Source organism: Dendrobates tinctorius, unplaced genomic scaffold (genome assembly GCF_039654945.1).
Source record: "Dendrobates tinctorius isolate UK_male_01 unplaced genomic scaffold, ASM3965494v1 ptg000081l, whole genome shotgun sequence".
Lineage (NCBI taxonomy): Eukaryota > Metazoa > Chordata > Amphibia > Anura > Dendrobatidae > Dendrobates > Dendrobates tinctorius.
The window spans coordinates 13,550,056-13,577,793 of record NW_027361749.1 but is presented as its reverse complement, the minus strand read 5'-3'; the positions used below and the strand labels follow the sequence as shown (position 1 = coordinate 13,577,793).

The 27,738-nt window shown below is 45.2% G+C and overlaps 1 protein-coding gene across 2 annotated transcripts in view; it reads left to right on the top strand.

Annotated features, from left to right (window-relative positions):
* Nucleotides 1-27,738, top strand: part of PRKDC (protein kinase, DNA-activated, catalytic subunit) — a 503,687-nt gene that overhangs the window by 75,660 nt on the left and 400,289 nt on the right. For both annotated transcript variants that reach the window (XM_073583775.1, XM_073583776.1), the window contains exons 8-12: nt 7,975-8,030; nt 8,108-8,138; nt 9,863-10,020; nt 27,324-27,470; nt 27,563-27,727. In XM_073583775.1, coding sequence (XP_073439876.1) covers nt 7,975-8,030; nt 8,108-8,138; nt 9,863-10,020; nt 27,324-27,470; nt 27,563-27,727 — 557 coding nt within the window. The remainder of the gene's footprint in view (nt 1-7,974; nt 8,031-8,107; nt 8,139-9,862; nt 10,021-27,323; nt 27,471-27,562; nt 27,728-27,738) is intronic.

Below are 27,738 nucleotides of genomic sequence, written 5' to 3'. Positions count from 1 at the left end.
TATTCAAACCTCTTTGTAGTTCCAAAGAAGGACTGGATGGTACGACACTTCTTAGATCTCAAGTTACTGAACAAAAGGGTCCATCTTTGTAATTTCTTCCATGGAATTTCAAGAGTTCCTGTGTTCGGTGGATATCCAAAACAACTATCTCCATGTCCCGATCTTTCCGAGTCATTAGAGATTCCTGCCCTTTTCGGTACAGCATGACCAATTTCAGTTTGTTGCCCTACCGTCTGACAACCGCATCCAGGGTCTTTGCAAAGATAATGGCTGCGGTTATGGCCATTCTACGGACCAGGGTTCTAGTGGTGCTGCATTACCTCGATGTTATCCTCATCAAGGCCCCATCCTTCTTTCGAGCCCAGGAAATCCTGCCCATCACACTCTTGACACCCTGTCTCTACTCGGCTGGATAGTCAACAGGGCAAAATCATTTCTAGTTCCTACCCAGCATCTAATTTTAATTCAACACCCTTCAGTTGAGTCTTTCTTCCCGAGGAAAAGAGAGCAGCTATCCAGTGGGGGGACACACTCTTCAAGCTCCTCTGTCTTCATGGTGGTTTTTGCTCTGCTTTGCACCAGGCCCCTTCAGCGGACCATCCTGTCGAAGTGAAACACATATGTTCTCTCCCTGGATCATTCAGTTTGGATCTCATCCCTAGTCAGGGTGTCCATAAACTGGCGGCTGTCCTCCCTGCTCATTCGTCAGGGTCGGTCCTTCCTCTCTATGTACTGGCAGGTGAGTCCAACGAATGCCAGTCTCCTTGGCTGGGGAGCTGTCTTTCACAATCTTACGGTCCAGGGTTATTGGTCACTGGAGGAGTCTTCGCTGTGAATCAACATTCTTGAGATCAGAGCCATTCTTCTTTTCCTCCTCTGCTAGCAGGACCTTCTCCGGGGCCTACCAATTCAACCACTAGGGAGGAACTCTGAGTCCTCTGGCCATGGCTGACGTCTCCATGATTCTTATATGGTCAGAGAACAAGGTTTCGACAATATCAGCAGTACACATCCTCAGCGTAGACAATTGGGCCACCGACTTTCTCAGTCGTTAGGGTCTCATGGTGGGAGAATGGTCTCTACATCAGGATGTCTTTCATCACATTTGTTTCTGGTAGGGCAATCCGGACATGTATCATATGGTGTCCCGGATAAACAGAAAGGTCCCGCAGTTCGTCTCTAGGTCCCTTGATCCTCTTGTGGTGTGCTTCGACTCTCTGGCAATACCCTCATCATGGTTTGTGCTTCCTTATATGTTCCCTCCACTTTTTCCCAGGGTTTTGAAGAAAATCAAAGCAGAGGGGGTTCTGGTCATTCTGATAGCACCAGATTGGCCCAGGAGGGCCTGATAAGCAGAGGTCTTCAATCTTCTATCAGATGCCCCTTGGAGACTCCCGGACAAATCATATCTTCTTTCTCAGGGTCCCATTTGCCACCAAAATTCTCAGTCGCTTGATTTGACACTGTCGCTGTTGAAACTGTGATTCTAAGATCGTCCGGGTTTTCCGGCCTAGTGATTCAGGCGGTGATCTAAGCTTGTAAGCCTGCATCGCCTCGGGTCTATCGGACTTGGAAAGCTTTCTTCCGTTGGTGTAAGTCAAATCACACTGCCCCCATGGTCTTCTCTCTTCCTTCTATTCTGACCTTCCTTCAAGCAGGATTAGATGCAGGGCTTGCTCTCAGCTCGCTGAAGAGCCAAGTCTTAGTTAGCATTGTCTATTCTTTTCCAAAAGAACTTAGGTTCTGACCTGAGAGTGTGAAGCTTTCTTCAGGAAGTGGCTCTTGCTGCTCCTCCATATCTACCTCCAGTGGATCCCTGGGACCTCAACCTGGTTCTGGAAGCTCACAGGAGTTCCCCCTTTGAACTGTTCATAGAAGTCTCCCTGTCTCGATCTTGAAAAGTGTTTTTTCTCTTGATCATTAGTTCCATCAGGCGGATTTCGGATATGGCAGTGCTTTCTTGTCACTCCCCCTTTCTTATTTTGCATCAGGATAAGGTCCTCCCCTCTTTCTGTCCTTCTCCGGTTCATCCCGTGGAACGTTCTCTGAGCAGATTAAACCTGGTCAGGGTGATTCGCGTTTACCTTTCCATGACTGCCCCCTTCCAGAGTATGGATTCTCTTTGTTGTATCTTAGAGCTCTCGTAGAGGTTTTCCACCATACAAGGCTATAATTTCTCACTGGATCCAGGCGGGTATCTTGGAGGCATACCGGATTAAGAACAGAAAACCTTATCCTGGGATTAAGGCCCACTCTATCTAAGCGGTGGGTGCCTCCTGGGCCATTCGCCATCAGGCATCCAAATTACAGCTTTGCAAAGTGACGACATGGTCTTCTATTCACACATTCGCCAAGTTCTACAGAGTTCATACCTACACCTCTGCAGATGCCAGCCTAGGTAGGAGAATCTTGCAAGCGGCAGTCACTATTTCTCTGACGTGAATGGAGTTTGTGCTGTTCCCTCCACAGGGACTGCTTTGGGACATCCCATGGTTTTCTGTGTCCCCCAATGAAGCAATAGATTAAACAAGATTTTTGATTACTCACCGTAAAATCTGTTTCTCGGAGCCTTCATTGGGGAACACTGCACCCTCTGATGTTTGACAACTGTGTTGATTGTTACTATTGTTAGTTTGACTTTGTGGTTTTTCTCATATATTTTTCCATTACATGTTGCTACTACTGCTTTCTTACTAACTGATTAACTTGGTACCAATTGGTGGGTGTACACTGCTGGGGAGGAGCTAATTGTTTTGTGCATATTGTCAGCCTCCTAGTGGCAGCAGCATACACCCATGGTTTCCTGTATTCCCCAATGAAACAGATTTTATGGTGAGTACCAAAAATCCTGGTATTGCTCAGACATTCCCTGAACCTACACAACAGACCAAGCTCTATCTATCATTGCATCCAAGACAAAAGACTCCTCGCTGAAGAGGATAGACTTCCATTGCTTCATTCCAAACTCCAGTCTCTATCTAGAGACCACATGGACAACGCCATGAAGAGGCCTTTACGAGGGAATGTCACACAGATTTTACACATGGGATTATGGTGTGGACAGGAGGGGGCATAATGTAAGGCTGCAGGACCCCTCTAGTCTTCACTCCAGGTCAGTTAGGCTACATGTTGCTGTTGCTACTCTGAACAGCCTGCATGGCCCAAAAGTGCTTCCATGGCCTGTAGCGTGTTTAGACTTGTTATATCAAGCACATCTGGGATGTCATTGGTATTTGCAAAAAGAGCTGCCAGCAGCGGATCTTGATGTCTTGTGTGCCCAAGTGCACGTGGCAGAACCTTGCTCGGACAACCTTTAATAAACTTATTGATGGCAGCCAAAGTGTGCAAGTATGGACATTTCTGAAAATGGCGCTCATACTAGATACTGACTAAATTGACATGGTTTGGAAAAAAAAAAAATTTTTCTTTTGCATATCATTAGCATGTCTTGATCTTGTGATTTCCGTAGCTCCACTACTTTTTTCTTGTTGTTGCAATTTTTTTTTAAACTTGTTTTATTGACGATTGTACAATTTTACAAGGTTACATCATAAAACAAAAGAACAAACAGAATTACTCATTGCTCATTAATGCTGTCTGGCAAAGTTTAACCATGCCCTTCACATACCATGGGTCCAATATCTTAACCATAACCATAAGACCCCCCCCATGTCAGGCACCAAATTTCACATGTTTTATCATGAGAGAATGCTCCTCATTGCCTGGGGACTATTGTGAGTCAAAGCGGAATCAAACCAAGGCTTCCATACCTTATTAAATTTTTCAGGACAGTCTCTATTTTTATATACCACCCTCTCATTGGAAGCTGCAGTATTTACTATATCGAAATTTTCCGGGGTTTTCTATTCATCCATGCATGGCGATAGCCTTGAGAGCCATAAACAATGTTTCCCTGAGAAGACTGCGAGGATTGATGCCCCAGGTCTCATCAAGGATTCCTAATAAACCCGCTTTAGTGCAGACTGGTACAGGGGTTGTATGATCTCTATGAGGATAGCTATGACCTCCTTCCAACAGTCTTCGGTAAGAGGGCAATACCACATCCGGTGTATAGAATCTGCTGCCCTTTCCCCACACGTATGGCAATCTGCAGTGGTAGATCTACCCATTTTATGTAACCAGTTAGGTGTCAGGTACCATTGATGGACTATATACATTTGGACAAGCTTGTTACTAATAGATGGTGAAACATATTGTGGGGAGGTAAAAACCTCCCAATCCTCCTCTGATAGCGAGGTCATTTCTATCCTCCATTTGGCCTCAACCAACAATGGTGATGAGGAGCATCATCTCCTGCTTAGTAACTGGGTGTATAAAAAGGAGATCAACCCTTTGGGACCCTGGATCGTTAAAATTCCAATCAGGGGCTATGAGGATAAGAGCAAACTTCCAATTTCTGGGAACTGGGTATTTAGGTCATGCCTTAGTTGCACAGAGCTAAAGAAAGCATGACTGTAGACTTAATAGAGCTGTGGACATTGATCAAAGGAAACCAGAAGACCCTATATATATATATATATATACTTGTGCCAGTGTTTTGACCCCTAAGTTCGACCAAAACTGAGCACCTTGGGAATGTAACAATACAGAAGAGCACTGTTATTCCATAAGGGGGACTCAGCTACTGTGTCCTTGAATTGAAAAATATTTTTGCTCGCTCTCCACAATTCAACGGCAAGACTGTGAATTGGGAAGAAGCAGCGTGAGTATTGAACTGGTTCCTCCACGATCCCCCCCATAGACACTGAAGATTCCAACATTGCGCAAGGTGGTGTTCAGAATTAGGCAAATGATTATGTGCTATGCAGCGTTGTAGAACGTGAAGTTGGCCAGCTGAGTAGTATGAGAAAAAAACCTACATAAGAAAAATCCTCCAAATGGTACATATAAAATAAAAATTTTATTGAGTCTTATTTAAAATATTTTTAAAAGGGATGACAATACACACAACAAAAAATGAAAAAAACAAGCAAACATTGAGCAGATGGAAAAATTACGTCCAAGAATAATGGTATGTAACATCTTGCAATAATATCCCTGAATAAATAACAGCAAAATGCTTAAAAAATATGCCAGGAAAAATTATACAGTGCAAGCAACTGAAAGCTCCAACACATCAAACTGGGTTATCATCATCTTAGGAACAGGAACCCATGTGAATAAAATCATGAGACATAAAAAAATGATAATAATTAGGGACCTATAAGCTGAATGAATTTCTTTGCACATCATGACCGGTCAATAGGTAGACAAATAGACAAAATATATAAAGTGCATAACAATCATAAAGGATATACAGTTATATTTAGTTATAGAATAATCATAGTTACCCAGGATCCAAACTGTTACAATGTACCCCTTGACGCGCGTTTCGAGAGTCTCTTACTCTATGGGTCCCCGTTCCACACCTTGCTGGCATTTCTATGGGGACCCATAGAAGCGCCAGCAAGACGTGAAATGGCCGTAGTCCGGCAGGTCTCACTGTTCATGAAACAACTCCCCTGACACCTCCACATCCGCAAATATCAATGTAACCATTTTTATGTATTAAAACCACATCTTGAAAGAAGGATCGGGTGAGTGCTGATTTTCCTGTTACTTTTTATGACTCTAATGACATCGATTCTCCCAGCTACTGACAGAGGGAGGGCGTCTCATATTCTATTTTTCTCCCGCAGGTATGACAAAAGAGATGATATCTTTAAATCACGGATTTGCGTGTTATTTCTTGCTATGTTTATACCTAGATATTTAAAGTGGGATACTGTTCATAACCCTCAGAATTCATCCCCTACTTTCCATCTCCTATTGGTTAGAGCTAACAACATGGATTTCTGCCAGCTAATTTTTAGACCGGAGAACTGGTCAAATTCATCAATCAGATTCATTACCATAGACATGGTAACTCTTGCATTGGCCATTTGGTGTTGCAGTTTCAATGTTTAATCATGTATATTGTCCAACATGTAATAAATCCCTGTAGTTGGTAAAAACATCTACTCAAAGGTATCTGTTTTAAAATGCCACTGCTTCTTTGTTTTTTTGCTGGTTTGTTTTTCTTTTATAAGGATACCGACATTTATAAAAGCAATTAGGATGAATCAGTTGTTTAATTATATCCATCCCAAAATTTTTACTTGTCGCTCAAAATACAAGATCTTGTAAAGCAACATCAGCAAAAAATAAAAAGTTGTCTATTGGAGAGTGCGGGTAGAAATAAAAAAAAAAAAAAAAAAAGTCGTCCTGAAAAGCTAAAAAAGATTTTAATATACAGCTCTGGCAAAAATTAAGAGACCACTGCAAAATTTTCAGTTTGTCTGATTTTTTTTCTTTATAGGTATGTATTCGAGTAAAATGTAAATTGCTCTTTTATTCTATAAACTACTGACAGCATGTCCTTGAATTTCCAAGCACTAAATTTTGTATTTATTTTCAGAAAATGAGAAATGGTCAAAATAGCAAAAAAATGCAGTGCTTGCAGACCTCAAATAATGCTAAGAAAGCAAGTTCATAATCATTTAGAAACAACAATACTAATGTTTTACCTCAGGAAGAGTTCAGAAATCAATATTTTGTGGAATAACCATGATTTTTAATCACAGCTTTCATGCGTCTTGGCATGGTTTCCACCAGTCTCTCACACTGCTTTTGTGTGACTTTATGCCACTCCTGGTACGAAAATTTAAGCAGTTCTTCTTTGTTTGATGGCTTGTGACTATCCATCTTCCTTTTGATTACATTCTAGAGGTTTTCAATGGGATTCAGGTCTGGAGACTGGGCTGGCCTTGACAGGGATTTGATGTGGTGGTCCTTCATCCACACATTGATTCACTTAGCTGTGTAGCATGGCGCATTGTCCTGTTGGAAAAACCAGTCCTCAGAGTTGGGGAACATTGCCTGAGAAGAAGGAATCAACTGTTTTTCCAGGATAACCTTGTATGTGGCTTGATTCATACGTCCTTCCCAAAGATTAACCTGCCCAATTCCAGCCTTGGTGAAGCATCCCCAGATCATCACCAATCCTCCACACAATTTCACAGTGGGTGCAAGACGCTGTGGCTTGTACGCCTCTCCAGGTCTCCTTCTAATCAATAGACGACCAGTTGTTGGGCAAAGCTGAAAATGAGATAATCAGAGAAGATTAGCTTACTGCAGTCCTCTGTGGTCCAATCCTTATGGTCTTTGGCAAACTTCAGCCGGGCCCTCCTTTGTTTCTCTTTGATGAAAGGCTTTTTTCTCCTTTACATGACTTGAGCCCTGTCTCTAGGAGCCTGCTACAAACTGTTCTTGCCGTGCACTTCACCCCAGCTGCCATTTGCCATTCCTTTTGTAGGTCACTTGATGTAATCCTGTGGCTGCTGAGTGACATTCGAATAAGATGACAGTCATCCTGGTCAGTGGAGAATCATTTTTGCCCTCTGCTGGTCTGTAGCTTTGTTGTCCCCAATGTCTGCTGCTTGACCTTGTTGTAATGGACTGCTGTGTTAGAAATTTTTAAGAATGGAGAATACATGACGCTGACTGTATCCCTCTGCTAGTAAAGCCAGAACTGAGCCCTTCTTTTCCTCGCTCAATACTTTTCAACTCCTTTGGCATGGTTAAAAGTTATTTTTTCATTCCTATTACTTTTGGGATATTACTAGCACTTGTTTTGCCATCCAGCTTGTCCTATTGCAAGAGGATTGTGAACACCACAGCAGGGTTTTTTATACTTTCCTTCATTAAATAACATTTGGTTCAGGTGATCACCTAATCAGAAGCACATTAAGTAGAATGAGGTGTACTCTGGTTGGAATTCAACTGACACGGCAATGGAATGCCCGTCCGACATGTAGAGAAGCTTATTTTTATGAAACTGTGCAGTGGTCTCTTAATTTTTGCCAGAGCTGTATGTTATATGCATGCTATTATTTCCTTCATACAGTAACATCAGATCACATTTTTTCCTCCCAGATCCTAGCACTTCTAAAGAAATTTTTGAATATACAAAGAAGGCAATAAATCCTCAGGTACAGTATTAGTCATTATTGTAATAATTAAGCACTGTAAATTTCTGTGCTTCATTTGTGTGTTTTCTTTTCTGCAGATTGACCTGAAGAGATACGCTGTGCCTATAGGTGAGTTTTTCCTTCATTGTATTTGTTTGGTTATAACGTGTACATATTTCTTGCTTTATCCCACAAGAAATGATAATGTATATTTTTTCCTACTTTTTCTTTTTCACATTAAAGATATTTATAACGTTATATATATGTTATAAAATATATTTACTTAATTTGATTATCTTTTATTTTGACAACCTCTGTGTCCCTCCTCCCTGCTGCTGTGGCGATCTCACACTGCTCAGTACAATCTTCAGCGGTCAGTCAGGTTGGGTGAGTGGAGACTAAGGGTGTGTGCACACGTAAGCGTTTTTCTCTTTTGTAAGCGTTTAAGCCGGTAAAAACGCTTACAAGAAGCATCCCATTCATTTTAATGAATTCTGCACTTTTTGTGCATATTGATGCATTTTTTTCCGCGAAAAAACACATCGCAGTAAAAAACGCAGCATGCTCATTAATTTCGTGGAAAAATCCGCATTTCTAGCTATATTCTATGAGACTGGGGATGCTCCAGAAAAAAACCGCATAAAAAATGCGCATTTCCTGGGAAGGAGTCCGGTTTTTAGGCTATGTGCCCACGTATGCAGAAAAAAACAGCACTTCTTCCCAGGAAAAACGTGCGGGTTTTTTGCGTCTTTTTCCGCGATTTTTGCACTTTTTTTTCACGTTTTTCCCGCGTTTGACTAGTGTGACCAACTTTTTACTATTGAGGCTGCCTATGCGGCATCAATAGTAAAAGATAGCATGTTAAAAATAATAAAAAAAAAATAAAAAATCGTGATATTCTCACCGATGTCCTGCGCAGCCTTCCCAGGCCTCAGCGATGCTCCCGTTCCCAGTAATGCCTTGTGAGACCTTTGATGACGTAAAGTCCCGCGATACTGTAGTGGTCTCGCGAGATCGCTACGTCATCACAGGTCCTTGCCGCAAGGCATTACTGGGAATGGGAGCATCGCTGAGGCCTGGGAAGGCTGCGCTAGACGCCAGAAGGTGAATATAACCTGATTTTTTTTTTTTTTTTTTTTACAGGTATATGGTACCCAGGGCCTGGAGGACAGTCTCCTCTCCTCCACACCGTGGGTACCATCCACACATGAGCCGCTCACTTTGTGCATGGTGGGCATAGCCACATGCGGGAAGTAAGCGGATCTCATGCATTCCTATGGGTGCGGAATCGCGGCAATTCTTTTTGGAATTGCGGCGATTCCGCAAAAAGAATTAGCATGCTGCGTTTTTTTCCGTGATGCGATTCCGCCGCGGAAAAAAATCGCAGCATTAGCACAGCATGTGCGGAATGCATGGAGTGCGTTCTGTATGTGTTTTTTAAGTGTTTTCGCGGCAAAAACGCTTAAAAATCGCAGCGTGTGCACACAGCCTTAGTCAGGAATTTTCTGCATATGTGGGTACATAGCCTAAATATTCCTAGACTGATGAGCTCTTTCACTCTATAGCTGGACTTTTAAAATGCTCGTATCAATATCAGAATAATACAGTCATTCTGAGAAGGATTTTTCAGGAGAGTAGAAAAACCTCAAGTCTACAAGATACAATTAATAATGCATGTAATTTGTATTGTCTTGGGTTGGATCTTTTGATTATTATTTACTTATAGGTTTTCGGACACATGTTCTTTTTAATTTTTTTCTCAAATACGGTACTTTCTGGCTTTTTCTTCTTTTGATTTGGTCATGTATCTATATTTTGCATTAATCAGCATGTTGACTTTATATAAATTGCAGCTGCCTTAAATCTTCTTACGCAACATGCATCCCAGTTTAATAAGTACCTAATTGAAGACTATCGGATTATTTTTGAACTAATATCCAAGTGGTGCGGCCACTCAAACCATGAAATGAAGAAAAATGCGTTTGATGCTATGGACTCCTTTCTGAAGCAGGTATGTCAGCTTTTTTTACCCTGTGGTATGGCAACTGTACTTAATGGGGTTGAACCACAATCAGTTTTCAACACAATGTAACAAAAAGTCCCTTTGAAGCTGAACAAATGTGTTTTTTTTTATTTAAAGTTCACCTGTCAACAGTTTCTATGTTACAATCAGCATACATTGTTAAATCATTTCTTGGACCCGATGACACTGATGTACTTAATTTGAGAATCCATGTTAAAATAGCGCATTCAATTCTGTGTGAAAGTTTAACTTAATCTCTGTCCACCTAGTCTGATTGACAGCTACTCCATGTCCATCCTCCCTGCTGCTGTTGAGAACGTACAAGCTGCAGCTTTCAGGCTTTTTGGGAGAGACCAAATAGACTTCAGCGCTAACTCTCTATAGCTGGACCCATAAACTGCACATTGTGTCATCTGGATTTTCCAGCGTTTATGACATAGATTTTCAAAGCAAGTACGTCACAGTTAACAGATCTGAGAGATCTATTTCCTACCATTTTAATTTTTTTTTACTTGCTTATATAGCGCCATTAATTCCACAGTGCTTTATCGGCACTGTCCCCATTGGGGCTCACAATCTAGATTCTCCATCAGTATGTCTTTGGAATGTGGGAGGAAACTGGAGAACCCGAATGAAACCCACACAAACACGGAGAGAACATACAGACTCCTTGTGGGTGTTGTCCTTGATGGGATTTGAACTCAGGACCCCAGCGCTGCAGTGCTAACCACTATAGGATAGCTGCTCTGTCACTTTGGTGCAGTGCTCACGGGTATCCCACAGTCAGGACTGCTGAAGAGTTGACACCTCCTACATCTTGGCAACCTACTATGGATTGGGAAGCCTATGCTCTAACATCTTTCTAAAGCCCCCGTCACACTAAGCGACGCACCAGCGACCCGACAACTATATGACCTGGTCAGGATCGCTGGTGTGTCGCTACATGATCGCTGGTGAGCTGTCAAACAGGCAGATCTCACCAGCGATCAGGACCAGCGACGACGCGGGTAAGGCCTCTTTCACACTTCCGGTTTTGACCATCAGTCAAAATCCGCCAGTTTTTGAAAAAAACGGATCCGCCATTTTTTTTGGCGGATCCGTTTTTTTCCCCATAGAATTGCATTACCGGCGGATCTTGACGGATGGCCATCCGTTGGATCCGTTTTTTTGTGGATCCGCCAAAATGTTTGCGTCCGCCGGCATGCCTGGACGGACCCTGCAACGTTTTTTTGGCCGTAGGATCCGCATTTTTCCAGTGCGCATGCCCGGAGAGAAGTCAGCCGGGGATTTAACCCTGAAATCCTTTCTGGCGGTGGAAAAAAAAATCTCTCTCTCTCTCTTTCTCTCTCTCTCTCTCTTTCTCTTTCTTTCTCTTTCTCTTTCCTTTAAAATTCTGCATTCAACGGATCCGTCAAAAAAACGGTCCGGTGGCATCCGTTTGTATCAGTTACGAACGGATCCGCTTTCAGCCATTTTGGCGGATTTTAACTGACTACTAAAAACGGAAGTGTGAAAGAGGCCTAACAAGCGCGCCCTGGATACCAGCGTGCTCGTGCTGGGAGCTGGTATCCAAGGTAAACAGCGGGGGTAACTAAGTGCTTACAGCGCTGGGAGCTCGCTGATCGATGGTCTCCCGCTGGCACACGCAGTGATGCGTGCTGGTCAGCGGGAGACCAATGATCAAAAATGGCCTAGGACATTAGAGCACGATCAGCGATACCCGGCAGGGGGGCCAGTTGCTGATAGGTGTTACACACAGCGAGATCGCTGTTGCGTCACAATACTTGTTACTCAGCAGCGATCTCGCTAGCGATCTTGCTTAGTGTGACGGGGGCTTTACACCTTTAGGCACTACTCTCTCTGCCTAGTCTGATGTCTTGCCATGTTAAATGGGAGTTCGGATAGCGTGTTGTCCTTTGTTTTCTCTTCATCCCCTTGCACGGTCCTTTTTCTAGGCAGTGAAGTATCATTAGAAGCCTCTGACCTTACTTCTAGTCTGTAGGAGCAGTTTCTATATTCAAGAAGGCTTGTCAGATATAGCGTTTAGCATCCAGATTGACTATACGCTATTCAGCATTTCCATACTCTGGTTGGGCATATACATAGGGATGGGCTGTTGGCTGGATTATCGCCATTCTACATTAGCAATTCTGATGCAGGAAAGTATTTCAAACTTTTAATTCTACACTGTGTGCGCAATTATTAGGCAATTACTGTTTTTTTTTTTTTTTCCAAAATCATATTTATTGAAATTTTACTTAGTTAAACATGAAAACACATCAATTCCGCAAACAGTGCAGAGTAGATTAATACAGTCATATGTAAAAGTTTGGGCACCCCTATTAATGTTAACCTTTTTTCTTTATAACAATTTTGGTTTTTGCAACATGTATTTCAGTTTCATATATCTAATAACTGATGGACTCAGTTATATTTCTGGATTCAAATGAGGTTTATTGTACTAACAGAAAATGTGCAATCTGCATTTAAACAAAATTTGACCGGTGCAAAAGTATGGGCACCCTTATCATTTTCTTGATTTGAACACTCCTAACTACTTTTTACTGACTTCCTGAAGCACTAAATTGGTTTTGTAACCTCATTGAGCTTTGAACTTCATAGCCAGGTGTATCAAATCATGAGAAAAGGTATTTAAAGTGGCCACTTGCAAGTAGTTCTCCTATTTGATTCTCCTATGAAGAGTGGCATCATAGGCTCCTCAAAACAACTCTCAAATGATCTGAAAACAAAGATTATTCAACATAGCTTTTCAGGGGAAGGATACAAAAAGTTGTCTCAGAGATTTAACCTGTCAGTTTCCACTGTGAGGAACATAGTAAGGAAATGTAAGAACACAGGTACAGTTCTTGTTAAGCCCAGAAGTGGCAGGCCAAGAAAAATATCAGAAAGGCAGAGAAGAAGAATGGTGAGAACAGTCAAGGACAATCCACAGACCACCTCCAAAGACCTGCAGCATCATCTTGCTGCAGATGGTGTCACTGTGCATCGGTCAACAATACAGCGCACTTTGCACAAGGAGAAGCTGTATGGGAGAGTGATGCGAAAGAAGCCGTTTCTGCAAGCACGCCACAAACAGAGTCGCCTGAAGTATGCAAAAGCACATTTGGACAAGCCAGTTACATTTTGGAAGAAGGTCCTGTGGACTGATGAAACAAAGATTGAGTTGTTTGGTCATACAAAAAGGCGTTATGCATGCTCTGTATTGTTGACCGATGCACAGTGACATCTATCCTATAGAAAGGATCCGATTTTCCCCAAACCAGCAACGGGCGACTACGTGCGAGAGTCCCTCCACGTCTCCTCTCCCGCGACGTGGGACACTATGCCAGACTTAGCCCTGTCCACCCCTAGGTATGGAAACCATGGGCTTGCACACGGGCACAAGACTAGTCTGTGCGCCCCCACTGCTCCACCAACGCTTGACGGCGGTGCTGCACGGCGGCGGACGGTCCCTCTCTTCGCCCTACAGGGCAGACGGAGTTAGGGTGCCTGCACCGTCCAAGAAGGAGACTAGCAGGTGCGGAGGGCCCTGGGCCCCCCCCCCAAACCCCCCAATACCTGGGGCAGAGCGGGCAGTGGCTGCACAGGAGGTGGAGGAGAGGACGTCGCTGGGGCCCGGCGTTTGGACCCCAGGTGGGTAGCGCCATTAATTTAGCCCGCGGCTTCGGCCTAGGCCGCGGGCGGAAGTGGGCGGCAGCGCTCCGGCCGCGTCTTAGGCGGCGTCGCTTCGGCGCCCCCCGTCCCCGGTATCGGCGTTACAGGATCCGGGGCGGGGGGTATCGTAATTTAGGCCGTGGCTCCGGCCTGGTCCGCGGGCGGAAGTCCCGCCCTCAGCGCGGCGTCCGTCGGCGTCACTTCCGGCGCCGCCCCCCTCCTGGCAGGGCGGGAGCCGGATAAAATGGAGTCCCCGACGGCAGTCCGGGGTAGGCCGCAGGAAGCGCAGCTTACCGCACAAAGCACGGCAGTCCCCGGAGACCGCCACCAACGCAGCTGGAGGGGCCTCCCACGGCAGGAGCCGGGAAAGGACTTACAGAGCGGTAAGTGTGACCCCGGCCTGAAGGCCACGCTAGGGCATATACGGCTCCCCTCTCCTCCGCATTCGCCCTCCTTAAAAAAAAAAATAAAAAAAATATATATTGTAGGGATTCGACTCGCTTAGGTGCAGCGGGAGACAAACATGAGGCACGTTCCTTTAAAATTTCACCAGGTTTATTACTCCATAAACCATAGACAGCATAACACTGAAATGTAACCTTCACTTCAGGCAAAGGAACAGAAATGTCCGTGGCTTCAGACTTGGACTGAGAGTCTCAGCACATGCTGGGAGCTGTAGTCCTCCCCATATACACTCTCTGTAGTGTCCCACCTGGACACATGGAAGTCTGTCCACACTCAGACAGACTCACTCTCACACTCTCTGTAGTGTCCCACCTGGACACATGGAAGTCTGTCCACACTCAGACAGACTCACTCTCACACTCTCTCACATGTGCCAAACACCTCAATTACATAGCCCTGTAACCACACCCACAGGTGATCACATGGCTATGACATCACTAAAGGTTGTATAGACACACACAGGCTTCCCTGACACAGTGTAACAGAAAGATCAGCAGTACCTCTGCTGATCAATACACCCTGGAGCCTGCATCCCAAGGCCACCCACCTTGAGACCCATAATGGTCATTTAGGACCCTGCTCCTGTTACCACACTGAATGTGCCTGTACACCCGTCCTGGGACACCCACACAGCGCCCCCTAGCTGACATAGTGGTAACTACACCACAATATATATATATATATATATATACATACACACATATATATATATATATATATATATATATATATATATATATATATATATATATATATATATAAGAATCTATCTATTTATTTTTCTGGCCTTTTCCAGCAGTATGTCTGGAAAAGGTAAAACGCACACATCCTTCTATGCCGCATGCGTTTCCTGTGGGGTTAGATTCCCACGAGCGCAGACCAGTAAATTATGTGAAACCTGTGAGACCGAACGCGCCCAGGAGCCCTCCCCCGCAGCAGAGCCCAGGGGTCCGGAACCCCCAGAGTGGGCGGTATCCCTCTCTCGGTCTATGGTATCATTAACAAAGGCAATTGAGACCCTTCAGGCCCCGGATAGGGGTAGAGATGACGGCTCGCCTGGTTGGGAGGGTTCTGCCTCCTCACATGAGCCGCCGGCCTGCAGGGGCCGCACTCTCTAGGCAGGCACATAGGAAGAGAACCCATACTGTGTCGCCAGGCCCCTCCGGTGCTTCAGCATCTGCGAGTGTGGCATCACGCTCGCCGTCACCCCTTTCAGGGAGCGAGCAGAGCTCAGTAGAGGATGTGGAAGAATCCTTGGACCTGGACACCCCAGGGTGCCGGGAGACGGTGGACAGTCTCATTGAGGCTGTCAACCAGACTCTGGGTATTGATGATGAGGTCACCCTAACCGCAGGGCATAAGGTGTCTTTTAAAAAGGCCCGGAAGCCGCGGAGAGTGTTCAGCACTCATCCTGAGTTCGAGGATATGGTGCAGCGGCACCGAGAACGGCCAGACAAGCGTTTTTCGGGACAGAAGACGCTAGGATCAAGATATCCATTTGCGCCAGAGCTCTGTAAAAAATGGGCAGAGTCTCCGGGGGTGGATCCCCCGGTATCCCGCCTGGCCTCAAGATCCCTGTTATCAGTGCCTAGTGGTTCGGCCATCAAGGACCCCACGGATCGGCTCATAGAGGGATTAGCGCGCTCGGTGTACGAAGCATCAGGATCAGCGCTCTTCCCTTCCTTTGCGGCAACATGGGTAGCCAAAGCCATGATGTCCTGGTCGGACTCTTTAAATGAGATCCTGCAGGATAGGGAGTTGCCAGCAGAGGTGGCCGAGATAACAAGCCAGATCGCAATGGCGGGTGACTATCTAATTAATGCATCCTTGGATGCAGCTAATAGCGCAGCACTTGCAGCAGCAAATGCAATCGCCATTAGGAGAGCCTTGTGGTTAAGACTGTGGCGGGCTGATTCGGTGTCTAAAAAATCCTTGACTTCCCTGCCCTTTCAGGGTAACCGACTATTTGGGGAAGAATTGGATAGACTCATTTCGGACGCAACAGGGGGTCAAAGTAGTTTTCTCCCACAACAGAAAACAAGGACGCCATTTCGTCAGCCTCAGGCGCGTTTTCGGGCATTTTGCGCCCCCGCGTGGACGGCAATGGCCAGTACCCCCGCTCCTGCGCGCTATAACCATGACAAAGAGCGTCAGGTCACCTACAGGACCAACCCGCTGGGTAGGATGCGAGGGCGTCCGCCCAGATCAAGGGGGGCCAGGTCCCAGAGGCCCTCTACAAAATGACTCGAGAAGTGCGGTACCCGAGGACAGCAGGATTGGCGGTCGTCTGCACCGGTTCTGTCACATATGGGCTGCGTTGGCACGCGACGCATGGGTGACGGAGCTGATATCTTCCGGGTACAAGATAGAGTTTATAAAACGTCCGCCAATACGATTTTTTCCCTCCCGGCTTCCCAAGTCAAGGTCTCGGGCAGAGGCATTACGGGGGGGCCATCGAAGTGCTGCAGCACAAAGGGGTCATCGTTCTGGTGCCAAGGAGCGAAAGAACCCAAGGGTTTTATTCCAACCTGTTCGCAGTGCCCAAAAAGGATGGAGCGGTAAGGCCGGTTCTGGACCTAAAGCTAGTAAACAAGTTCATCAGGGTCAGGCATTTTCGCATGGAGTCCCTCCGGTCAGTTATATCCTCCATGGAGAAGGGAGAATACCTGGCCTCAATCGATGTTCAGGATGCTTATTTACACATCCCTATTTTTCCCCCGCATCAGAGATTCCTACGGTTTGCGGTCGAGGGACGGCACTTCCAGTTTGTGGCGCTGCCTTTCGGTTTGGCCACGGCCCCCAGAATATTCACGAAGGTGATGGCGGTCGCCATGGCCGCTCTTCATTCCCGGGGCATTGTGGTGTTGCCATACCTGGACGACCTTCTGGTAAAGGGCCCGTCCCGTCCAGCGTGCGAGGAGAGTGTCACCATCACACTAGATACCTTGTCTCGTCTAGGATGGATGATCAACAGGAAGAAATCATTCCTCACGCCGGCCCAGAGGATTGTTTTCCTAGGAATGATATTCGATACCTCCCAGGGATTGGTAATTCTCCCTCAGGACAAGGCTCGGGCACTCCGACAGGGAGCTCGAAGACTTCAACAGCCAGGCCTCCATACTATCCTATTCGGGATGGGGGTCCTAGGCAGGATGGTGGCAGCGATGGAAGCAATCCCGTTTGCTCAGTTTCATCTCCGCCCCCTGCAGCATGCCCTGTTAGCGGCTTGGGACAGGAGCCCGTTCTCACTCGATCACCCGTGCAGGTTGTCCTCTCAGGTCCGACAGACTCTTCAATGGTGGACACGCGATCGGTCGCTTCTGCAGGGAAAGCCCTTTCCTCCGGATCATTGGTTAGTGATCACGACCGATGCGAGTCTCTCCGGTTGGGGGGCAGTCTTCCGCCACCACACGGCACAGGGGCAGTGGTCGCCTCAGGAAGCTCGTCTCCCTATCAATCTGTTGGAGATTCGAGCAATACGGTTGGCCTTGCAGCAGTTCCAACACGTGATAGCAGGATACCCGATTCGGATTCAGTCGGACAACGCCACAGTAGTGGCGTACGTGAATCACCAGGGGGACACACGCAGCAGGGCAACCATGCGCGAGGTGGGACATGTGCTCCACTGGGCCGAGAGGAGCCACTCGATGATCTCAGCGGTTTACATTCCAGGCGTCGAGAATTGGGCAGCGGATTTCCTAAGCCGCCAGGACATCACGGCCGGGGAGTGGTCACTACATCCCGAGGTGTTCCAGCAGATTTGCCAGCGCTGGGGAACACCAGACGTGGACTTGATGGCCTCCAGGAAGAACGCCAAAGTTGGCGTGTTTGTCGCCTGGTCTCAGGATCCGCAAGCAGTCGCAGCGGACACATTGGTGATACCCTGGAACTAATTTCGGCTCCCATACTTGTTCCCGCCGCTGCCACTTCTCCCCAGGGTTATCAGGAAGATCAAGACAGAGTGGGTTCTGGCAATTCTGCTGGCCCCGGATTGGCCCCGACGGGCATGGTACGCGGATCTGGTACAGCTCATCGCAGACGTACCATGGCGGCTACCGGAACGACCAGATTTACTGTCCCAGGGACCGATCTGCCACCCGAACTTGGGGGCCCTGCGTTTGACGGCGTGGCCATTGAATCTTGGGTGCTGACCCAGGCGGGGTTTGGGCGCGAGGTAGTCGCGACAATGGTAAGGGCCCGAAAGCCAGCCTCGGCAAGGATCTATTATAGCACTTGGAAGGTTTTCTTCCAGTGGTGTCGGGAACACGGGGTTCCGCCATTGTCCTTCTCTGTGCCCAACATACTGGCTTTCCTTCAGTCTGGCCTAGACGCAGGTTTGGCGCCAAGTTCCCTTAGAAGACAGATATCGGCCCTGTCGGTCCTGTTTCAGCGAAAGATCGCTACCAATTTGCAGGTCAAAACGTTCCTGCAGGGGGTCGTTCATTTAGTACCTCCCTTCAGAGCACCATTGGAGGCCTGGGATCTTAATCTGGTCCTGTCTGTACTACAGGAGGCTCCGTTTGAGCCACTACAGGATGTTTCATTGGCATATCTATCCAGAAAGGTTGTGTTCCTGGTAGCCATAACATCCATTAGGCGAGTATCGGAGTTGGGAGCGTTATCTTGTAGAGCCCCTTTCCTGACCTTTTTTAAGGACAAGGTAGTCCTTAGGCCTCCGCCACCTTTTTTACCAAAGGTGGTGTCCTCGTTCCATATTAATGAGGACATTGTGCTGCCTTCTTTCTGTCCAGCGCCAGTTCACAGGGTGGAAAAGGCGCTCCACACATTGGATCTGGTAAAAGCTCTCAGGAGATACGTGTCGAGGGCAGCACCTTTCCGCCAGACGGATTCGTTGTTTGTGATCCCCGAAGGGCGCAGGAAGGGCCTCGCAGCCTCACGGTCAACCATAGCTAGATGGATTCGCCTAACCATTCAGGAGGCTTACCGTATTAGAGGCACGCCAGTTCCGGCTGGAGTAAGGGCGCACTCTACTCGGGCAGTGGGCGCCTCGTGGGCGCTTCGGCACCAGGCTTCGGCAGAACAGGTATGCAAGGCAGCAACCTGGGCCAGCCTGCACACTTTTTGTAAACATTACAGTGTGCATACTCAGGCTTCGTCAGATGCGAGCCTGGGCAGAAAAATTCTCCAAGCAGCAGTGGCACACCTTTAAACAGGAAAGCATGCGGCTTGGATCGGTGAGTGTTATCCCACCCAGGGACTGCTTTAGGACATCCCACAGTCTCTGTGTCCCCCAATGAGACGAAGGAGAAACATGGATTTTTGTGAGTACTCACCGTAAAATCCTTTTCTCCGAGACGCTCATTGGGGGACACAGCACCCACCCTGATAGCCGGTTGGCTCATACTTATTATTTAACATATTTTCTTGTTTAAGACAGGGTGATCCCTTTTTTCAGACATATGATTTATTGCATTAAGGCTAATTTTTGTATGTCCTCCTACTGCTTTTGCACTAAACTGGTTTCCGCCCACTATAGGGGCGAGGGTGTATGCGGTGGAGGAGGAGCTAACTTGTTTTTTGTATGCCTAGTGTCAGCCTCCAGACGGCAGTAGCACACACCCACAGTCTCTGTGTCCCCCAATGAGCGTCTCGGAGAAAAGGATTTTACGGTGAGTACTCACAAAAATCCATGTTTTGTATCCTTCCCCTGAAAAGCTATGTTGAATAATCTTTGTTTTCAGATCATTTGAGAGTTGTTTTGAGGAGCCTATGATGCCACTCTTCATAGGAGAATCAAATAGGAGAACTACTTGCAAGTGGCCACTTTAAATACCTTTTCTCATGATTTGATACACCTGGCTATGAAGTTCAAAGCTCAATGAGGTTACAAAACCAATTTAGTGCTTCAGGAAGTCAGTAAAAAGTAGTTAGGAGTGTTCAAATCAAGAAAATGATAAGGGTGCCCATACTTTTGCACCGGTCAAATTTTGTTTAAATGCAGATTGCATATTTTCTGTTAGTACAATAAACCTCATTTGAATCCAGAAATATAACTGAGTCCATCAGTTATTAGATATATGAAACTGAAATACATGTTGCAAAAACCAAAATTGTTATAAAGAAAAAAGGTTCACATTAATAGGGGTGCCCAAACTTTTACATATGACTGTAATACATCAAGAAAACAGACATTCAAACGTAGGAGGCAAGGAATAAGGGGGGAAAAGGGGGTAGGTACACCTAAGTATACGACTGTAAATTACTTAGCTCAAAGGTCTTAACAGAAACTGATCTGCTAAAGTGCAGGTTCCTGAATATCAAAGTGGCATATAAGCTAGACACATAGCAGGGTTCATCGCGGGCAGGGAATATCAGACCCTGAATTGAAGTAGCACAAGCATCATCACGGTGGATTGAAGGAGAGACTGCTACCAAGCCATGGTTCCCAAATCTGGGACTTGTTCTTTTTAAATGACGCAGATAATACCAGAGCCCTTTCGTATTGGCAATGAAGGTTCATCCTGTCAATCACAAATTGTATGGTCGGAGCGCTGGCCACTCTCCATTTGGATGCCACTGCCAGTCTAGCGGCTATAAGCAAATGTGAGAACACTCCTCTCAACACATACGGGATCTCATCCAAACCGATATGCAATAAAACCATACTGGGTTGTAAGGCCATCCGGATCCCAGTTACCTCAGCTATCACATCCTCTAGGCTAGCCCAAAAATTTAGTAATTTCGAGCACGACCACCACATGTGGCTAAGTGTCCCCAACATACCGCAGCCTCTCCAACACAATGGGGAGCAATTAGTGTTTTTGATGACCACTGTTATCATTGAACAACTACAGTTCTGCTCGTGTCGGTCTATCCAAAAGGCTAATAAACCTGAATATTCAAGAAAGTTAAGGTGGGGTTTTGTCTTTTTTAAAAGAATATTTGTATGGAGAATAAGGCCTGTTTCACACTTCTGTTTTTGACCATCAGTCAAAATCCGCCGTTTTTGCAAAAAAACGGATCCGCCATTTTTTTTTGGCGGATCCGTTTTTTCCCCCATTGACTTGCATTACTGGCGGATCTTGACGGATGGCCATCCGTTGGATCCGTTTTTTTGCGGATCTGCCAATTTTTTTGCGTCCGCCGAGATTCCTGGACGGACCATGTAACGTTTTTTGTGGTGAAGGATCCGCATTTTTATACAGCACATGCCCGGTGGAATGAAGTCAGGAGTAAATTTAACCCTGAAATCATTTCTGGCGGCCAGAGAAGAAAAAAATTCTCTCTCGCAGCGGTTCCTTTAAAATTCTTCAATCAGCGGATCCGTCAAAAAACGGATCCGCTGCCATCCGTTCACATCAGTTTGGAACGTATCCGCTTTTCCGCCTTTTTGGCGGATTTTAACCCCTTCCTGACATCAGACGTACTATCCCATCCATGGGACCCGGGCCCCTATGCCCATGGACGGGATAGTACGTCTGCTGCGATCAGCGGCGCCCACGTGGTGAGCGCCGCTGATCGCGGCCGAGTGTCAGCTGATTATCACAGCTGACACCCGGCACAATGTGTCAGGGGCGGTCACGGACCGCCCCCTACACGTTAACCCCTTGCACACCGCGATCAAACATGATCGCGGTGTACCGGGGGTTAAATGGAAGCATCGGCAGGGAGGGGGCTCCCTCCGTGCTTCCCTGAGCCCCCCACGGCAGCGCAATGTGCAGCGCTGCTGCGGGGGGCTCCTTTCCTGCAGGCCCCCGAATCCAAGATGGCGACGGGGGCCTGCAGGAAGCTGGCTTCCTCAGTGCCTGCAAAGCGCAGGCATGAGGAAGCCTTCTGCAGTGCCTGTGACAGATCGCTGATCTGTCACAGCGATCTGTGATGTGACAGATCAGCGATCTGTCACAGGACAGTGATGTCCCACCTGGGACTATTTAATAAAGTAAAAAAAACAATAAAAAAAAGTGTTAAAATAAATTTTAAAAAATCGCCAAATAAATTAGAAAAAAAAAAAATATTCCCCCAAATAAATCCATTTTTTAGAAATAAAAAAAAACAAACAATAAAAGTACACATATTAGGTATCGCCGCGTCCGTAACGACCCGCCCTATAAAACTGTCTCATTAGTTAACCCCTTTAGCGAACCCCTTAAAAAATAAAAAACGAAGCAAAAAATAATGATTTATTATCATACCGCCAAACAAAAAGTGTAATAACGCGCGATCAAAAAGACGCATATAAATATCCATGGTACCGCTGAAAACGTCATCTTGTCCCGCAAAAAACGAGCCGCCACACAGCATCATCAGCGAAAAAATAAAAAAGTTATAGCTCACAGAATAAAGCGATGCAAAAATAATTATTTTTTATATAAAATAGTTTTCATTGCATAAAACCGACAAAACATAAAATAACGACCTAAATAAGGTATCTCTGTAAGTGTACTGACCCGAAGAATAAAACCGCTTTATCAATTTTATCGCACGCGGAACGGTGTAAACGCACCCCCCCAAAAGAAATTCATGAAACGCTGGTTTTTGTTCATCCTGCGTACCAAAAATCGGAATAAAAAGCGATCAAAAAATGTCACGTGCCCGAAAATGGTACCAAGAAAAACGTCAACTCGTCCCGCAAAAAATAAGACCTTACATGACTCGGTGGGTCAAAATACGGAAAAATTATAGCTCTCAATATGTGGTGATGCAAAAACTATTTTTACAATAAAAAGCGTCTTTTAGCGTGTGACAGCTGCCAAAAATAAAAACTGCCATAAATAGTAAATCAAACCCCCCCGTTATCACCCCCTTAGTTAGGGAAAAATAATAAAACTAAAAAAATGTATTTTTTTCCGTTAGGGTTAGGGCTAGGGTTAGGGCTAGGGTTAGGGGTGTGTTGGGGTTCGGGTTGGAGTTAGAATTGGGGGTTTCCACTGTTTGGGCACATCAGGGGCTCTCCAAATGCAACATAGCGTCTGATCTCAATTCCAGCCAATTCTGAGTTGAAAAAGTCAAATAGTGCTCCTTCTTTTCCAAGCTCTGCCATGCGCCCAAACAGTGTTTTACCCCCACATGTAGGGTATCAGCCTACTCAGGTCAAATTGCAAAACAATTTTTGGGGTCCAATTTCTCCTGTTACCCTTAGGAAAATAAATTTTTTTTTTATTTTCACGTCCGAGCGTTATAAACTTCTGTGAAGCACTTGGGGGTTCAAAGTGCTCACCACACATCTAGATAAGTTCCGTGGGGGGCCTAGTGTCCAAAATGGGGTCACTTGTGGGTAGTTTCAATAGTTTAGGTACATCAGGGGCTCTCCAAACGCACATGACACCCGCAGACCATTCCATCAAAGTCTGCATTCCAAAATGTCACTGCTTCCCTTCCGAGCCCCGACGTGTGTCCATACAGTAGTTTTCTCCCACATATGGGGTGTCAGCGTACTCATGACAAATTGGACAACAACTTTTGGGGTCCAATTTCTCCTGTTACCCATGGAAAAATAAAAAAATTGGGGACTAATTGATCATGTTTGTGGAAAAAATACGATTTTTTTATTTTCATGCCTGGGCATTATAAACTTCTGTGAAGCCCTTGGGGGTTCAAAGTGCTCACCACACATCTAGATAAGTTCCTTAGGGGGTCTCGTTTCCACTGTTTAGGTACATTAGGGGCTCTCCAAAGGCAACATGACACCCGCAGAGCATTCCATCAAAGTCTGCATTCCAAAACGTCACTACTTCCCTTCCGAGCCCTGACGTGTGCCCATACAGTAGTTTTCTCCCACATATGGGGTATCAGCATACTCAGGACAAATTGGACAACAACTTTTGGGGTCCAATTTCTCCTGGTACCCTTGGGAAAATAAAAAAATGGTGACTAAAATATCATGTTTGTGGAAAAAATAAGAATTTTTTATTTTCACGCCCGGGCATTATAAACTTCTGTGAAGCACTGGGGGGTTCAAAGTGCTCACCACACATCTAGATAAGTTCCTTGGGGGGTCTAGTTTACAAAATGGTGTCATTTGTGGGGAGTTTCCACTGTTTAGGTACAGCAGGGGTTTTCCAATCGCGACATGGTGTCCGATCTCAATTCCAGCCAAAAACGTCAAATGGCGCTGCTTCCCTTTCGAGCTCTGCCATGCGCCCAAATAGTGGTTTACCCCCACATGTGGGGTATCAGCGTACTCAGGACAAATTGCACAATAACTTTTAGGGTCCTGTTACCCTTGGAAAAATAAGAATTGAGGGTGAAAAGATCATTTTTGTGGCAAAAATGATTTTTTAATTGTACGGCTTTATGTTATAAACTTCTGTGAAGCCCTTGGGGGTTCAAAGTTCTCACCACACATCTAGATAAGTTCCTTAGGGGGTCTAGTTTCCAAAATGGTGTCATTTGTGGAGGGTTTCCACTGTTTTGGTACATTAGGGGTTTTCCAATCGCGACATGGTGTTCGATCTCAATTCCAGCCAAAAACGTCAAATGGCGCTGCTTCCCTTTCGAGCTCTGCCATGCGCCCAAATAGTGGTTTACCCCCACATGTGGGGTATCAGCGTACTCAGGACAAATTGCACAATAACTTTTAGGGTCCTGTTACCCTTGGAAAAATAAGAATTGAGGGTGAAAGATCATTTTTGTGGAAAAAATATGATTTTTTAATTGTACCGCTGTACGTTATAAACTTCTGTAAAGCCCTTGGGGGGTCTAGTTTCCAAAATGGGGTCACTTGTAGGGGGTTTCCACTGTTTAGGTACATCAGGGACTCTCCAAACGTGACATGGCATCTGATCTGAATTCCAGCCAATTTTGCATTGAAAAAGTCAAACGGCGCTCCTTCCATTCTGAGCTCTGCTATGCGCCGAAACAGTGGTTCCCCCCCACATATCAGGTATGAGCGTACTCAGGACAAACTGCACAATAACTTTTGCAGTCCAATTTCTCCTGCTACCCTTGGTAAAATAAAAAAAATTGAACCTGAAGTTTTTTTTTTGTGAAAAAAGTTAGATGTTCTTTTTTTTTTTAAATATTCAAAAAAATTCCTGTGACGCACCTAAAGGGTTAATAAACTTCTTGAATGTGGTTTTGAGCACCTTAAGGGGTGCAGTTTTTAGAATGGTGTCACTTTTGGGTATTTTCTATCATATAGACCCCTCAAAGTGACCTCAAATGTGATGTGGTCCTAAAAATCAAATGGGGTTGTTAAAATGAGAAATCGCTGGTCAACTTTTAACCCTTATAACTTCCTAACAAAAAAAAATTTGGTTCCAAAATTGTGCTGATGTAAAGTAAACATGTGGGAAATGTTAGTTATCAAGTTTTTTGTGTGCCGTATCTCTGTGATTTAAGGGCATAAAAATTCAAAGTTGGAAAATTGCGAAATTTTCAAAATTTTCGCCAAATTTCCGTTTTTCTCACAAATAAACGCAAGTTATTTGAATGAAATTTTACCACTAACATGAAGTACAATATGTCACGAGAAAACAATGTCAGAATCACCGGGATCCATGGAAGCGTTCCAGAGTTATGACCTCGTAAAGGTACAGTGGTCAGAATTGTAAAAATTGGCCCGGTCATGAACGTGCAAACCACCCTTTGGGGGTGAAGGGGTTAACTGACACAAAAAACTGAAGTGTGAAACAGGCCTTATTGGGCAACTAAATGAAAAATGTAAATTTTCCCATATAATTACCAAACAACTCAACATGTACAAAAATACATTTTCTTCATCTGTTGATAATCAACTTTTTGGGCAGCACCAATCACAGCTTCCCAATGTTCAGAGAGGGGGGAACTATTTTCCTTTACCACAAGTGTCCCATTTAAGGAGGGCCCACATGTTCTTAATAGGATTTAGGTCAGATGAGGAAGGGGCCGTATTATTATGCTTTCATCTTTAAGGCCTGTACTGGCAGCTGAGCAGTGGAGACTTGGATTGATGTGATGGAGCATTGTCCTACATACAAATCATGGTTTTCTTTAAAGGTGCAGACTTTTTCCTGAACCACTACTTGAAGAAAGTATCTTTTGAAAACTAACAGTAGGTTTGGGAGTTCATTTTGAGTCCATCTTCAACCCAGAAATGTCCCAACTAGCTCATTTTTAATAATAGCAGGACCCCACCTCCACCTTGCTGTTGTTTGAAGCAAAGTGGAGGTCTGTGCCCAATACAGATGGACAGCTGCAGGCCTATCTATCTGGAGTCACTCTCATCTCATCAGTTCCTAAAACCTTTGAAAAATTTGTCTTCAGATATTCCTTGGCCCAGTCTTGACATTTAAACGTCTGTGTCTTGTTCAGTGTTGGTTTGTCTTCTTTACCTCGACCATGTCTCTGAGCACTGCACACCTTGTACTTCAGAGCACTCCAAGAAGGTTGCTGATCTGGAGGATAATGTTTGGTCGCTTCACTCTTGATTCTTTTTAAATCTTTGGCGTTCATGTCCGTCTTTTTTTCTCAACATGTTTTTTTGTGATCCTGATCACTATTTGCAACAAAACTTTTGAAGTTTCTGTGATCCCAAGGTCTTAGCAAACTCAGGTGGTCCAAACAGAAGTCCTGTCTTTTTCACACAGAAAAGTGCAACATTTATACCTGTTTGGGGAGCATCAAAATTTTAGTTTATTTTTGGCCAAATTAAGAAGCGATGGGTTTATCACAAGTCATCCAGAAATTATCCCTTTTTTCTGGAGCTAAAGCAGGTGTGCTGTTTTGGAAGTGAAAAAGTAATGACTTCTCAACTTGAAGTGAAAAAAAAATCACTTTTTGAAATTCACAACAGGTTTGCTATTCTCAAATTGATTACGCTTGCAGGCTCTTTTCCATAAAACTTCCAATCACTATTCTGAAGTTTGCCAGATCACTGGATCCAGCCAGCGTCAGAGTCCCCTTATGCTGCAGAGGCAAAGCTGTCTCTACTAGCAGCATTGGGCACTGCACAGTCCGACCCAGCGGCTCAGTATACCAGCAGCCTGATCGTTAGGAGCATGCTGATCTCTGACAACCAGAATTCAGGGAAGCGGTACACTCCTGAAGAACGAAAGTGAGAAAACTCCTTTAAATCCTCATGTAAAGAAAGGCTTATTGTGCAGACTCATTTTTTTCCTTCCAAGCACTATTCTACAATAATTTCCTGTATAAAACACAAAACTTGATCTATTTTAATCTGCTTCATTTGTAATGTAATTGATGTTTCCTAGATAGCGTTGTTGGTTACTAATGATGCCAAAGCTCACAAGGACAAGTTACAGTTCTTCATGGAGCAGTTTTATAAAATCATCAGGAAGATGGAGTCTTCCAACAAGGAGCTCTCTATTGCTATCCGAGGATACGGCCTCTTTGCAGCGGTATGAACCCCTCATAGTAATGTGAAAACACACTGGCTTGTGACTTTTGCAAAATATCGTGTGTTGCATTTATTCATGTCTTTGCTTTAAAGCCATGCAAAACGGTAAATGCCAAGGATGTGGATTTTATGTACATTGAGCTTATTCAGCGTTGCAAGCAAATGTATCTCACAGAGGCGGAGACGGAGGAAGACAACGTGTATCAGCTACCAAACTTCCTGCAGGCAATCGCAAGTGTCATCCTGTACATGGACTCTGTGAGTAGATA